The 12,244-nt window shown below is 40.5% G+C and overlaps 2 protein-coding genes across 6 annotated transcripts in view; one reads left to right on the forward strand and one right to left on the reverse strand.

The window, feature by feature from the left end:
• Window positions 1–210: 210 nt before the first annotated feature.
• On the forward strand, window positions 211–7,731 carry SRP14 (signal recognition particle 14). The gene is made up of 5 exons (XM_075503005.1): window positions 211–373; window positions 940–1,012; window positions 1,629–1,741; window positions 2,913–2,945; window positions 3,284–7,731. The coding sequence occupies exons 1-5, from the start codon at window positions 350–352 to the stop codon at window positions 3,371–3,373; spliced, it is 333 nt and encodes a 110-aa protein (XP_075359120.1). The 5' UTR covers window positions 211–349; the 3' UTR covers window positions 3,374–7,731.
• The window catches only part of EIF2AK4 (eukaryotic translation initiation factor 2 alpha kinase 4), a 40,420-nt gene continuing 33,512 nt past the window's right edge, over window positions 5,337–12,244 (reverse strand). For 2 of the 5 annotated variants that reach the window (XM_075502995.1, XM_075502999.1), the window contains 6 exons: window positions 11,123–11,181; window positions 9,976–10,073; window positions 8,654–8,722; window positions 8,012–8,056; window positions 6,708–6,832; window positions 5,337–5,472 (listed from right to left, as the gene is read on the reverse strand). In XM_075502995.1, coding sequence (XP_075359110.1) covers window positions 5,418–5,472; window positions 6,708–6,832; window positions 8,012–8,056; window positions 8,654–8,722; window positions 9,976–10,073; window positions 11,123–11,181 — 451 coding nt within the window. In that variant the 3' untranslated portion in view covers window positions 5,337–5,417. Of the gene's footprint in view, window positions 5,473–6,707; window positions 6,833–8,011; window positions 8,057–8,653; window positions 8,723–9,975; window positions 10,074–11,122; window positions 11,182–11,591; window positions 11,805–12,244 lie in introns of those variants that run through there. The other 3 variants (XM_075502994.1, XM_075502997.1, XM_075502996.1) reach the window with 3 other exon arrangements.

Genomic DNA, 12,244 nt, shown 5'->3' on the forward strand with positions numbered 1-12,244 from the left:
CGTCCCGGATCAGGCACCGCCTGCGCCTCCGGCGGGGCGGGCGGGGGGGGGGGGGGGGGGGGGGCAGCGGCCGGGCCGGGCCCGACGGCCACGTCCGACGCTCGGCACCCGCCTTCGGCACCGGAGCGCCGGGGCGGGGCCGGGGCGGGGCCGGGGCGAGCGGCGGCAGCGCGGGGCTGACGTGGCGCTCCCCTGGGCGGGGCGGGGCCTCGCCGCCGCCCCCCGCCCCCTCAGCGCGAGGCGCTCTCCGCCCGCTCCGTTCTTCCAGCCGCGCGAGCGGGCCCGCCTCGTGCCGTGCGGTGCCGTGGTGCGCGTGCGCGCGCGCGGCGTTTCCGGCCGGCGGTGCAGGATGGTGCTGCTGGAGAGCGAGCAGGTGGGGCTGCCCCGCCGGTCCCCGGGCGGGAGCCGTGGACGTGGCCGGCCCCGGGGAGTCGGCTGGTCACCGGCCGCGTGGGGTGCGCCCTGTGCCGGCCGCGGTGGGAGGGAGGGAGGGAGGGAGGGAGGGAGGCCCCGCAAAGCCGCGGGGTGCGGAAGGCCCGCGCAGGGCCGTCCCCTCGCCTGCCCCGGCGGCGTGGGAGCGAGGGCGGGGGAGGGGAGCGAGCATCGTTGTTCCCGGTGGCTTGGGCGAGGGAGGGCAGAAACGCCGGGGCCGCCGTGGGTCCGGGGGGCTTAGACCTCGTTTTCCGGAGTCAGAACCTCGGGCTGGGCCGTCCCCGGCAGGGACCGGGTGTCCTACAGCTTCAGCGTGGGGAAAACCGGGAGTTCTCCGTTCCTTGGTGCTTATTCCCGCGGAACCGGGAGAGCCCGGCCTGCGGTAACAGCGGCGCCGGAGCGAGGCGGGGGCTGCGCCCCGGGCAGAGTCGCTGGGCTGCACGGGGAACAGAAATAAACGCCTGTGTGGTGGCCTCCAGCCAAGGATGGGGTCTCTGTCTCTTGCAGTTCCTGACAGAGCTTACCAGACTCTTCCAAAAGTGCAGAACTTCGGGGAGTGTTTTCATAACGCTGAAGAAATGTAAGTTTTAAGTCTGTTACTGGATTAAAGAGGTGCTCTTCTGAATCCAACTTAGTGTTGTTAGCGTGTATTTCAAGATACAGTTGTAGTCAGGGTATCTGAAAACAAGAGCAGTCGTATGGACCAGTCAATCATCTTAGCTGCAGTACTAATAACCTTGTGAAGAAAGACCGTATTTCAAACTGCAGGAAATGTTGGGACTTTCTAATTGTTAAACAATAACTGGAAATCCTTAGATTTCTATGAAAGGAGAATTATCGCGTTGCTTTTGTGCATTTGTTTCTCTGGTTTCTGGCTGGCTGGCACTACTTGAGAAGTCAAGTGTCCGAGGCTGCAGTTTGACATGCATTTGACGTACTGCTGCTGAAGCAGGCAGTTCATACAGCATCTCGGGGCAAGGACTTACATTTTTTTCCTGGCAGATGTAGTTCATGGAACAGATCCTTCTGGGGTTACAGAGGAAGGCGAACAATTTGGCAGCAATGTCAGTTCAGATGGCCTTGAATTCCAGGGTGTTTTACAGATCTCCTCATGAGCAATTTGTAACATCTCATGTCAGGAAGCATCTGGTGATTTTAGTGAAATTTGAATAAACATTTTCTGTCTTTCAATACAGACGATGGCCGAACAAAACCAGTCCCACGCAAAGGCCACGTAGAAAGTTTTGAACCAGCGGACAATAAGTGTCTTCTAAGAGCAACTGATGGAAAGAAGAAAATTAGCACAGTGGTAAGTGACAACTTTGGGTTCGAAAGATCAGTGGCCCTACTTGTCTCTTATTTACTGCCCCGTATTTTAAGTGAAATTTGTCTTTACATGAATTTCATGAGAACTACCCTCTTAATTCCTGAGAAACCATATGGTAGCTAAACACAGAGCTGAAGTTGGGATGCTGAAGTGTTACACTTACCTGAAGTCTTAATGCTTCACTCAGCATTACGGATGGGACAGTACGCTGGATTTTGCTTCAGAATGGTATTGCTGGATTTTGCTCTGTACGCTGGATTTTGCTTCAGAATGGTATTGCAGGACAGCAGAAAGGGACTCTTGCCTGTTTTCAGCAACCTTGGCTGTTGTGCTTTGAGTCAGGTGAAATTGTTTGGGAGGGAAGGGGAAAACTGCTTCTAGAGACATGGGCAGAAGGACACAGGGCAGATATGGAACCTGTGGTACGAGGACAAATGGTGTGGCTCCAAGGAGAAGACAGGTCCTGCACACTTACACTCAGGTGACAAAGAGGTAGTTTCTTGTAGACCTCGATGGAATTACTGAAGGTTCTTACAACCCAGGAAGGAACTGAATGTTCCCAGACTGAAACAGTAGGAGAGGGATTCTCGTTTCCTGGCAAGAATGTGTGGGCATGGGTGGACTCTTCTAACCCTTAATCTTGCTCAGCATACCTATTTTTTTTCTCATTTACAGAGCTATTTGTATTTCAGGAAATGTTGACTAGAAGTTGAAAACCTGATGTGTATTTCCTTTGAATGAGAGACTGGGAAAGGCTTTAGCTGACCAGCTCTCCTCTGCGATGTAACCCGAGGAAAAACGTTACTTTGAGAAATGGTTGAGAGAATCTGGGCTGCAACATATTTTTATGGTCCTACAAATAAATAAAACCTTCCTTAGAATGTTTCTTCACATTCTTCCCATTTGAAAAGACACAGATTTGGGACGAATGGCCTCCAGAGGATTTTGGTAATTGAGTAAGGAGTGTTTTCAGTTTTCTAAATTAGCGAAGTCCTATGACATGTCAGTACGGCCTACCTACCACTGAATGTGATCAGTTGATCCAACTGCTGCTTAAAAGACTAGAGGTCACTGGTGGGTAAACATGTATTGATACTTGGTTTGTAATAGAAGCCAGTGTTTTCTTGGTTAACCTCCAGTATTTCTTTTGTAGGTGAGCTCAAAGGAAGTAAATAAATTCCAGATGGTAAGTTTTGTAGGCCTTTTATCTTCCTTTTCTGTAGGTATTGGGAAGTGGTCAAGAGGAAGCACTGGACAGCTGTGAATGGGTTGATTCAGTGCTGAACTGGAATACAGATTGACTTTAGACTACCTATCTATCTGCATTTGTTTAAAAACAAAATCCCGTTGTGTTTTACCTGATTTTCTGCATTGGTTTAGAAACAAGTTTCCCAGTGTAGGGTGTAAGAGCATGATTCTCTGAGAAAATGCAGATACATACCCATTAGCAATATGTAAAATGTTACCTCTAGTATATTGTCACTTAAGTATTTGTTCTTTTAATGGTTGCAATTGTTGTTTCAGGCATATTCAAATTTGCTGAGAGCCAACATGGATGGCTTGAAGAAAAAAGACAAGAAAAGCAAAAACAAGAAGAGTAAAGCAACACAGTGATGGAGCAGTGTCCTTACCATCACTATAACAGACTTGACCCTTGCTCAAAGCAAAGTCCATTTCTTTTTGAGTTACCACTTGTCTTTGGCTTTCCTTCCAGCAGGATACTGGGATGTGATCAGTACTTTTGTTTAAACTGAGAGCAGAAGGTGCTTTCTGTGGAGTTTTATGGCAGGAGTATTTACAGGGTTCTACTGAAATAGCTTTAAACTCAGCTGCCAACTAGTTTTGTACTTTTCCTGCTGTTTATTTTGTATTATACAAGTGGGCAGTGTAAAACCTGTTTGGGGGTGGGGGGAGAGAAATGCACTGTACCAGGAGCAAAGTAAGACTGGAGCAGGAGTTTCAGTGACAGATGCCCAGTTTTATAGATAAGCCTCAGTAGCACTAGGGAAAGTGGGTGCCAACATATTATCAGGAACAGCAGCTTTCCTGTTTCTGTCTTATTTTGAGGGACATGTCTAAGTGATGCAGTGCAGATATCCCTAAGGCAGCCAGCACAGTGCTTGAGCTCTTGCAGAGCCAGGCAGCTGTACCTTTGCTCCATGTTGATCCAGCTGTGCTGACCCTGGCTCGGGTGGGGGGAGGGCAGGACTCTGCTCATGTTTCCTTCAGACATGGCTTAAAAATGCTCATGTCACCTAAACTTTTTTTTTTAAAAGCTTCATCCTTCAGTGTATTCCCCATACTTCATATGAGCAGATGTAAAAGGTGAATACTTAATTGTTCCTATTAAACACAATAAGAAATGGATTGGGTTGTAATGACTGATGTGACTTGTCTTGGTGAATTGCTAGGAAGGGTACAGTTATCTGTGCCTTTAGGACTGATGCCCCTGATGCTAGTTTGTGTTGCTGTTGCAACTTTCATAGTTCTCAGAGTTCCTGGGTTTGTCTTTAAAGTTACCTCTTTACATATTTTAACTTTGCCCTCCTCTTTACAACAAGAAAGGGGCAGAAAAGGTCAGTAGGTATTTCTTCATGCAGTGAGCCTGCAGTGCTAAAGGCAATCATTTGAGTTAGAGAAAGAAACAAGAGTAAGCTGTTGAAACAGAAGGTACCTGGGAAGAGAGAGGGTGAACACCAGTATATTTCCAAAAATACCTAACTTTTCTGCATATTCACTCCAGTATTATAAGTAGTTTGATGCAAAATATGATGCATAGTTAACTACAGCTGCTGTAACTCGCCTTCAGAGTTGCTCAGCTTCACTTTCCCTGATGGGGTTGTGTTACAGTTTAGCTTCAAGAACATAATTATAAGATTCCCATCATTACTATGACTTTAACTTCAAACTTAATCTGGCAACCCATGTGAAAAAAGCTGGTTCAAAACTTTGGTTATGCCTCTAGCACATACGGGTTACCGTTTCTCTTAAAAGGTTTAGGTTTAGGTCCTTGAGGTCTGAAACAAGCTTTTCATCTCCCAGGAAGCTGCTGCTTGATTTGAATGCAAAACTACAGGCAGGACAAGCATAGGCAGCCAGGCTTGCAACAACTCTCTCAACTTGAAATCTACCATCTTTTATATAGAAATTAAAACAGTAGGTTAAAAAAAACAAACACATACACAAAAAGCTTGTAATACATATTTCAAGAAGGCTCAGTAGCCAAACCTTTTATTACCTAAAAACCCTTCTTCAAAAAAGTTTAAAACAGTTTGTTAGAGTTGAAGATAATTAATCCTCTCTCATCCTTGAACAGAGTTTCTCATTTCAGTATTACTGTTGCATGTTGACATAAAAGGCATTCTGAAACTACTTAAAGTAGTTTTACACCTGCACAGCCGATAATCCCTTTTGTGGCATAAGGGGCAAGAATTACATGGTAATACATATCTGGCTGTATTAATTGCCTTAATTGCCTATAAAACATTTATTTCCACTTTGACATAAATTTACAGTTTTATATTACACATGAAATTCAATCTGGACACATAAAAAGGCATTAGTTGCCTGTCTTGCATTATTACAGCTCTTCAAAATTCCTTTGGACAAAACACTGTTGTCTGTTACTAAAAGCATCCCATAAAAGATGCTTTAAGCACTAAACCAAAACCTTGTATTCGTCTCGGTAACTGTACAGGATAAGCGCAGGAACCCTGCAGAGGGAAGGAAAAGAGAGAATTTTTAAACTTTGAAACTCCAGGTTCAAGAGCTACAATACCTGTGGCAAATCTTAGCAATAAGCTAACAGCAAAGATTCAGTAGTAAAGCAGTAAGTTTTAGTTCCTTTGGCTGTGACTGCAATTTTCCCCTTCATTCTCTTTCCGTTTATCTAGCTTCAGTTTTCATTCAATGATCTGAAGGCTTATGGCTAAGCAGTGTTCTGTTTGCAGGCATCAAAGGGGAAAGGAAGACTTTGTCAGGGACTGCATTACATTCACATCCAACATTGTATAGAATATTATTTGTATGTAATAACTGGGTTCTGTTGCTCACAGCCTTGCAAGCCACAGGAAGAAAAAAAAATGTTTCACTTGATAGTTAGTTACCTTAGTAAACATTAGCAAGCCTGAAGCAATTTTGGTGCATCTCTAAGAAAAAGGATTCAAAATCAATTTTTAGTCTCATTTAAAGGTTAAGTAGTACCTTCAAGCTGAACATAGGTTTAAGGAAATGTATTACAAGAAAATGTATTATAAATGAAACCCACAATAGGACATAAATACCCAGGTCTCACTTAACTGTACCAGTCCATGCAACAGTCAAAAATTTGAGGCTAAAACTGGATGTGCCCAGACTGTTTCAGCCTTGACAAAATCCAACAGGGAGACTACGACTTGAACATAGATGTTTTTATGCTTAGAAAACAGAAACAGGCTTTACTGTGCATGTTGGGAGAGCATGCACTGTGTTTGCTTAAAGCTGGGCAATGTCAGCTGTGTCAGATTCCCACTATATTCCTTCAAAACAGGAGGAATTAAACGTGCTCATGAGTTTTAAAAGGCAAGCGGAGTCCCTCCCATGAGAAAAGAGGGTTACTATGTAGTAGGATAGCAGTATACCTGAATGTATATAGTTGTTTGCTCTTCAGTTTTATGAAGAAAGCAGCAAATGAGGTAACAGTGGGAATACATTTTAGAATTTCTTCAAAAGGCTTATAAAAATGAAGAATTTACATGGCCAAGAACTTAAATGTTACCACAAGTGAGAATTAGATGACCAATAAACTCTTCCCATAGTACTCAAGGAACTATACACATTTCCTGAATATTTCTTCTTTCCTCAGGGAGAGGGAAAGAGGAGGACAACTTAAGAGCATCTTGTTTAGTAAAGTTTGAATGCAGAAATAATTGAGATGTTTTATGCACCTGTAAGAGCTTAACAAATTTACCTCTTTTCCATTTTGATACTGTAAATTTCATCACAAATTGCTTGTAAGTATGAACATCTCTGTTTTGGCCATCGTGACACCAGTTGTCTCACAGTAGCATCAAAGGCTTGTCTATCGCCATCAAACTAAGAAAAAAAAAATAGCAAGGAACTATGACACAGTCTGACATTCTCTCATGAAGGAAATACTTGTCCCGACAGGATTCAGTCTTCCGAACATTGTGTAATGTCAATGCTCCTTAATTAAACAGGTTTCAAACAGAATTCATATAAACAACATGTGCAACTTGATTTTTAAAAATTTTTTTAAGAAAATGTATTGAGAATTTAGTGATCAGTTTCTAAACACATAGTTTAGCGATAAAAAGGCATAAGCCATGACAAGGGCTCTATCAGTTTTGCAATGCTGGACAGAGTGTGAGAACAGTGGTGTAATGGTGGTCAAGAGTGAATGATGCAAGCTGATCATGTGCTTTTTTTTTTTTTTTTTTTTTTTTTTTTAAGTAAAAGGTGATAAAATTATCTCCATGATTTGGATAGGCTGGATTAACTAAGTATTTTGAAAGTATTTTCAAATGTTTCACTAGGGTCTGATTGCCAGACAAGCACTGCTTCAGAGCAGCAGATGAAAATATGAAAGTACTAAATCCACTTCCAGGCTGGATGCCATTCTTGAGTTAGTTTTTTTTGGGAGGTGGGGAGGCATCCATCTCTCTAATAAGAACTTCTGACTTTAAAGCTACTGCTGTCATTGGAGGAAAGAAAAGAGTTTTGTCTTTGGTGGTTTTTTCCCCCTCATCAAGCAGTTTCTGAGTTGTTAAAGGTGTCAATGTAATACTTATACATCCCCTTTTTATCTTGGCGTCACTAAGAGATGTTTCAGCTACTGTACTCAAAACAATTGCCTCTGTATTTTGGGTCCTTCATTAACAGCTTCAAGAAATGCCTTTGTTGAAACTGCTATTAATGCTTATTGGTTTCTGAAAATGAACAGGAAAACTTAATTTCAGTTAACTATTCTTGGGGGGGGGGGGGGTGGGGTGGGGGGAGAACCAAACCCAGAGCTTTGGATTAGGACTTCCTACTGGTATGTCTTGTTTAACATGGGCATTTGACAAAAAGATTTTTCTAGCCTCAATCAAGCTCCGTGGGTAAGAAAAATATCCTTTCAAGTTTTAAAATCTAATTCAAACTCTTCGAAGGAAAAAAACTACAGTGCGTGAATTTTGCATTCTACTTCATTAGGGACAGAATTTATCATCTATTGTTCAATTAGTGTTTTAACAACAATACTTAATTGCTTACCTCTAATGATAAGAAGTGTATCAGACTTGCTTTTGGCAGATCTACCTGTAAAAATACCATCAAGAAATCAATACTTAGCAGTTCTTCTGTTACAATTTGCCAACTAGAGATTGGCTATACTGAAGGGAGTCAGACTTTTTGATTTCCAAAGAAGCACTTGTGGTTCTGGGATAGAACTGGGAATTTACCAAGGTTTTAAGCATTTTAAACCAACTGTTCATGATAGATTCCATTATGGAAAGTTCCAAATAGGCAGTATGTTTCCTGAAAAGCATATATTATTTTATTTTAAAGTCCTTTGTGACATGGTCAGCAAAATCTAAAAGCTATATACAAACAAAAGGTATGTTGGTTTAAATGTAAGAGCAAATCTAGCAGGAACAAGTTATTAAGTCTATGACAGTAGTTAATGTAAGTACAGCTTAAGAATTTACAACTAAATATTTGTTAAATTTTGTTCTATGCAACTGTCCACCCAGATAATTTTCAAGTATTAAAAGAAACATGCCATGGGCCTTGTTTAACCAGAAATTTGGTATCTCTAAAGTGATGCTAGTGGCAGTGGTTTGTTCCAGATAGCAACTGCACCATCCAATTCAATTAAGAATTTGAAATTAATTCAGGCTTCTGCCAAATACTTACTGCTAAAATCTCGATCTCACTTGTTTTCTGTTGCAAGCTAGAAATGAATGTCTGAAGTCTTGTTTGCACCTGGCAACAAAAGATGGGCAAAAGTAAAATACACTGTTTCTGTGACACAGGTTGGGAACGCTTATTTTCTATTTCATAGGTGATGAGAACAGAAGAGGCTGCTTCTAACACAAGATGTAGAACTACATCACATTTAAACTAAAATTCACATTTAATATAATTTTGGTAACAATTCCACAATAATCCTTGGTGAGTAAACAGGAAGGAGACTGGGGCTGAGCCACTCTTGCAGCAATGGTAAAGACTTGATAATACTGGTACTGTACTAAACCAGATAGAACTGCACGTTACAATGTGAATTCTCACATATGTAGTAAAAACTGCCTTTCTGTTTCTGGGTGTTAGATAACTTTTCTGAGGAACGTGAGAACCTGTGACTGGATACAGTCAAACATCTCTAGCTGAAGAAGGACAACTGATTTGAAAGCCAAACCACAGTGCGGGTCAAGCCTTATAACACTTTTTTCTAGAGCTATCTAGTAATCCTGCAGAGGTAGCACTTTACAAATGCAGTTGCAGCCTTGCACTACATTGTCTTTTGTACCTTGGAAAGGTGCTTTTATATATTAAGAACCTGAAAAAGCAAGTCTGTTGAGCTCAAAGCTCAGAGAATAAATCCACTTCTTTATGTGGGTTCCAAGAACTCTTTGTAGGCAGGATTTTTTTGTTGCACACCCAGATTTGGACTGAAAAGGGGGTAAGATTACAGTTGTTTTACCATGTACTCTAAATATCTTGAAGCCAATAATCCTATATGAGCAAACTCTGACATTTGTTTCTAGCATAATTTAATCTTTTCTACATTATTATAATGTCACATTTTAGGCAAGGTTGGTTTTTGGGTTTTTTTTGTTTGTTTTTTTTCAATCTGCAATTTTTTCTTAGGCCTTTAGTTTGAGGCAACATAATGAAATACAGAGTATCTGTTACAGACATATTACAAATTAAAAGCATGCTGAACTTGCACTTAACACACTTCAACATTTATAAAAAAAAGGAAAATTCCAGAACCATGGTTCCTACTAAAATAAGATTTCTAATATGTATGTGCAATGATGGCTGAGCCACGATGTCACAGATAATCCCCAAGATCCAAAATGTTGAAAAGGTGGTTTTTGCCTTCAACCTTTTGTGTTGTTCATAGTCTATTTTATGAATAAAGAACAAACAGGATATATTTGTGTAAGGTGATAGTGAAAATATGAATTCTACCATTCCTTAAGGATCACTTCTTAATACTTATGTGTGTGTACCTGAATTTCTTGACGACGCCTGGCACTGGCAGATAATTTTTCAGGAGCTATAACACTAACATTAGGCACTACAAGAGTTCCATGTGATTCAAATACACCTAAAATGCAAACATATAGTTTTAGATTATATTCTTGCTTTATACAAGAAGCAGCAGGAAACAGAAAATTCACAAATATTAATAAGCTAAGATCTGTATAGTATAGGGTTTGAAAAGCTGCTAAAACCCCCCAAAGTCAGTCAAGTAGATAGGATAGTGAAACATGCACGTAAATTCTCAAATGCTCACTTACAACTTTGGAGGACTGGTTGGTAAGACTAAGAAATTTGGTACTTTACATCAGTGTTCCCTGTGTTTTCCTTGACAAAACAAATAAACCCCAGCCCCCAGCTCCCCCAAACAACAGTAATTAAAATTTGAAATGGCTTATTTTGAAATCCAAATTGCCACTTCTGGTAATCACGTACACACCCCACCCCCCCTGCAAGCCCCCCCTTAAGTTAAGCATGGCCACTTCTCTCCCTCACTGTTGAGCAAGGGGGGCGAAAAGTGCTTCTTTAAAAACAACCACCACCACACACTGTATCAGTGCTTAATAAAATAATTATCAAAAATGCCAAACTTTAGCCACACAACAAGTACTTAATATTATTCTTTATATACAAACTTCTATTATCAGACTAAGGAGTGCAAATCTGTAGCTAGAAATGTAAAGGCATTTTCATTTGAAGAAATCTTAATAGAAGAGTAGGTCAATGTACATGGGTCTCAACACTGTAACAATCACAGGTCATGTCATTTTTCATCAAGATGACATTTAATTTCTCCCCAGCTAGGAAACATTCATGGTTTTTGGCTTTTTTGCCCTCTTGAATCACTGCATCAATGAATGCTTGTATGGGGAATATTCTGTCTGTTGGTCTGAGCACTTATTTTGTTAGTTTGGAAAAAATTTCAGTTTTAGATCACTTGGAACAACATTTTGAGATTAGGAGGTGTCTCTAACCACAGGCACTGCTAGAAAACATTTTCTTGCTCTGACTTCGGTAATACTTTTAAAATTTAGATTCCAGCAATATTTCCTTATAAAACAGTTTTTAAGCAGAAAGAGAAACAGTTTGTATGTTCTATAATTAGAGACTAAATACCTGAAATATTAGTAAACGATCCCTTTTGATTTGGTACTGAAAGATTATCTGAGGTTTCTCTAAAAATAAAACAAAGACAGTTAGGGAAACAAATTTACAATAATGAAGAAATACTGTAATAAGACATGGTTTCAGATTACCATACAAACATACTTATTGCATTCCAACAGATAAAGAAATATATGGATACTTCCCAGCACATATCTGCAGATTAAATTCTATTCTGGAACAGACAGGAAATCATACAAAATTATATTACAAAAATCAGATCCAGAAGCAATCTTTATGCTTCGTATGGATACAAAAAAAATGTGCTCCCCATCATGCAGGAGTGATTTAGAGCCTAATACTAGAATATATTATGAGAATATTCTCTCTAAATTATTAAGGTAATCTACAACCTCTTACAGGTTTCTGTGAGATAATACTAAAGTATCAAAGTAATATTTATACCTGAGATCACACATATTCAAAGACACTTCCACTAATTAGTTTGGATCCCTTTACTTTCCACATTCAGGATTCATTAACAAAGAAATCTGCCAGTGTTATTACAATCACAGTTGTTGCATTTCTCTGTTTAGTATTACCAAATACGGGTTTTTCTATATTCTTTTCTCAGGAACTAGAAATAAGGTACATTTTAGAAAGAGTGATTTTCTTTCACAGCTTCCAATAGATCCTGTAGATGTGTAACAAAACACATGAGAACCAGGTTAGTTGCGAAGTTAAATGCCAAGACTGGCTGAGGCCAAAAAAAGGAGAAGAGGTGGGCAGCAGGAGATGTCAACCACCTGCACAAACTACTGCTTGAGTTAAGCATTTCCCAGCTTAACCATTTCCTTTATTGTTAAGTCTATTCAGAAATACTATGGATGTCAGATCTGTTAGTTTCTGAATTCTAGTTTGTGTGACTAAACCATGTCTGTTCCTGCTGCTAGTACATACATACATATATACGTACACACATATAAATGTAAATATATAATTATACATACATCTATAAAGGGATATGTGTGAATAACAAACAGCTATACTGCTTATGCACACAGGTGTGAATGTAGCCTCTCCTATGATTTCCGTACTAACTTCTACTGGTGACAATAACCACTAATTTCGACA

Source organism: Mycteria americana, chromosome 5, assembly GCF_035582795.1.
Source record: "Mycteria americana isolate JAX WOST 10 ecotype Jacksonville Zoo and Gardens chromosome 5, USCA_MyAme_1.0, whole genome shotgun sequence".
NCBI lineage: Eukaryota > Metazoa > Chordata > Aves > Ciconiiformes > Ciconiidae > Mycteria > Mycteria americana.

Coding starts and splice junctions, on each gene's coding strand:
- SRP14 (XM_075503005.1), top strand. CDS start 350: ATGGTGCTGCTGGAGAGCGAGCAG. Junction 1,013..1,628: donor TTTCATAACGCTGAAGAAAT/GTAAGTTTTAAG, acceptor CTTTCAATACAG/ACGATGGCCGAACAAAACCA. Junction 2,946..3,283: donor AAGTAAATAAATTCCAGATG/GTAAGTTTTGTA, acceptor TTGTTGTTTCAG/GCATATTCAAATTTGCTGAG.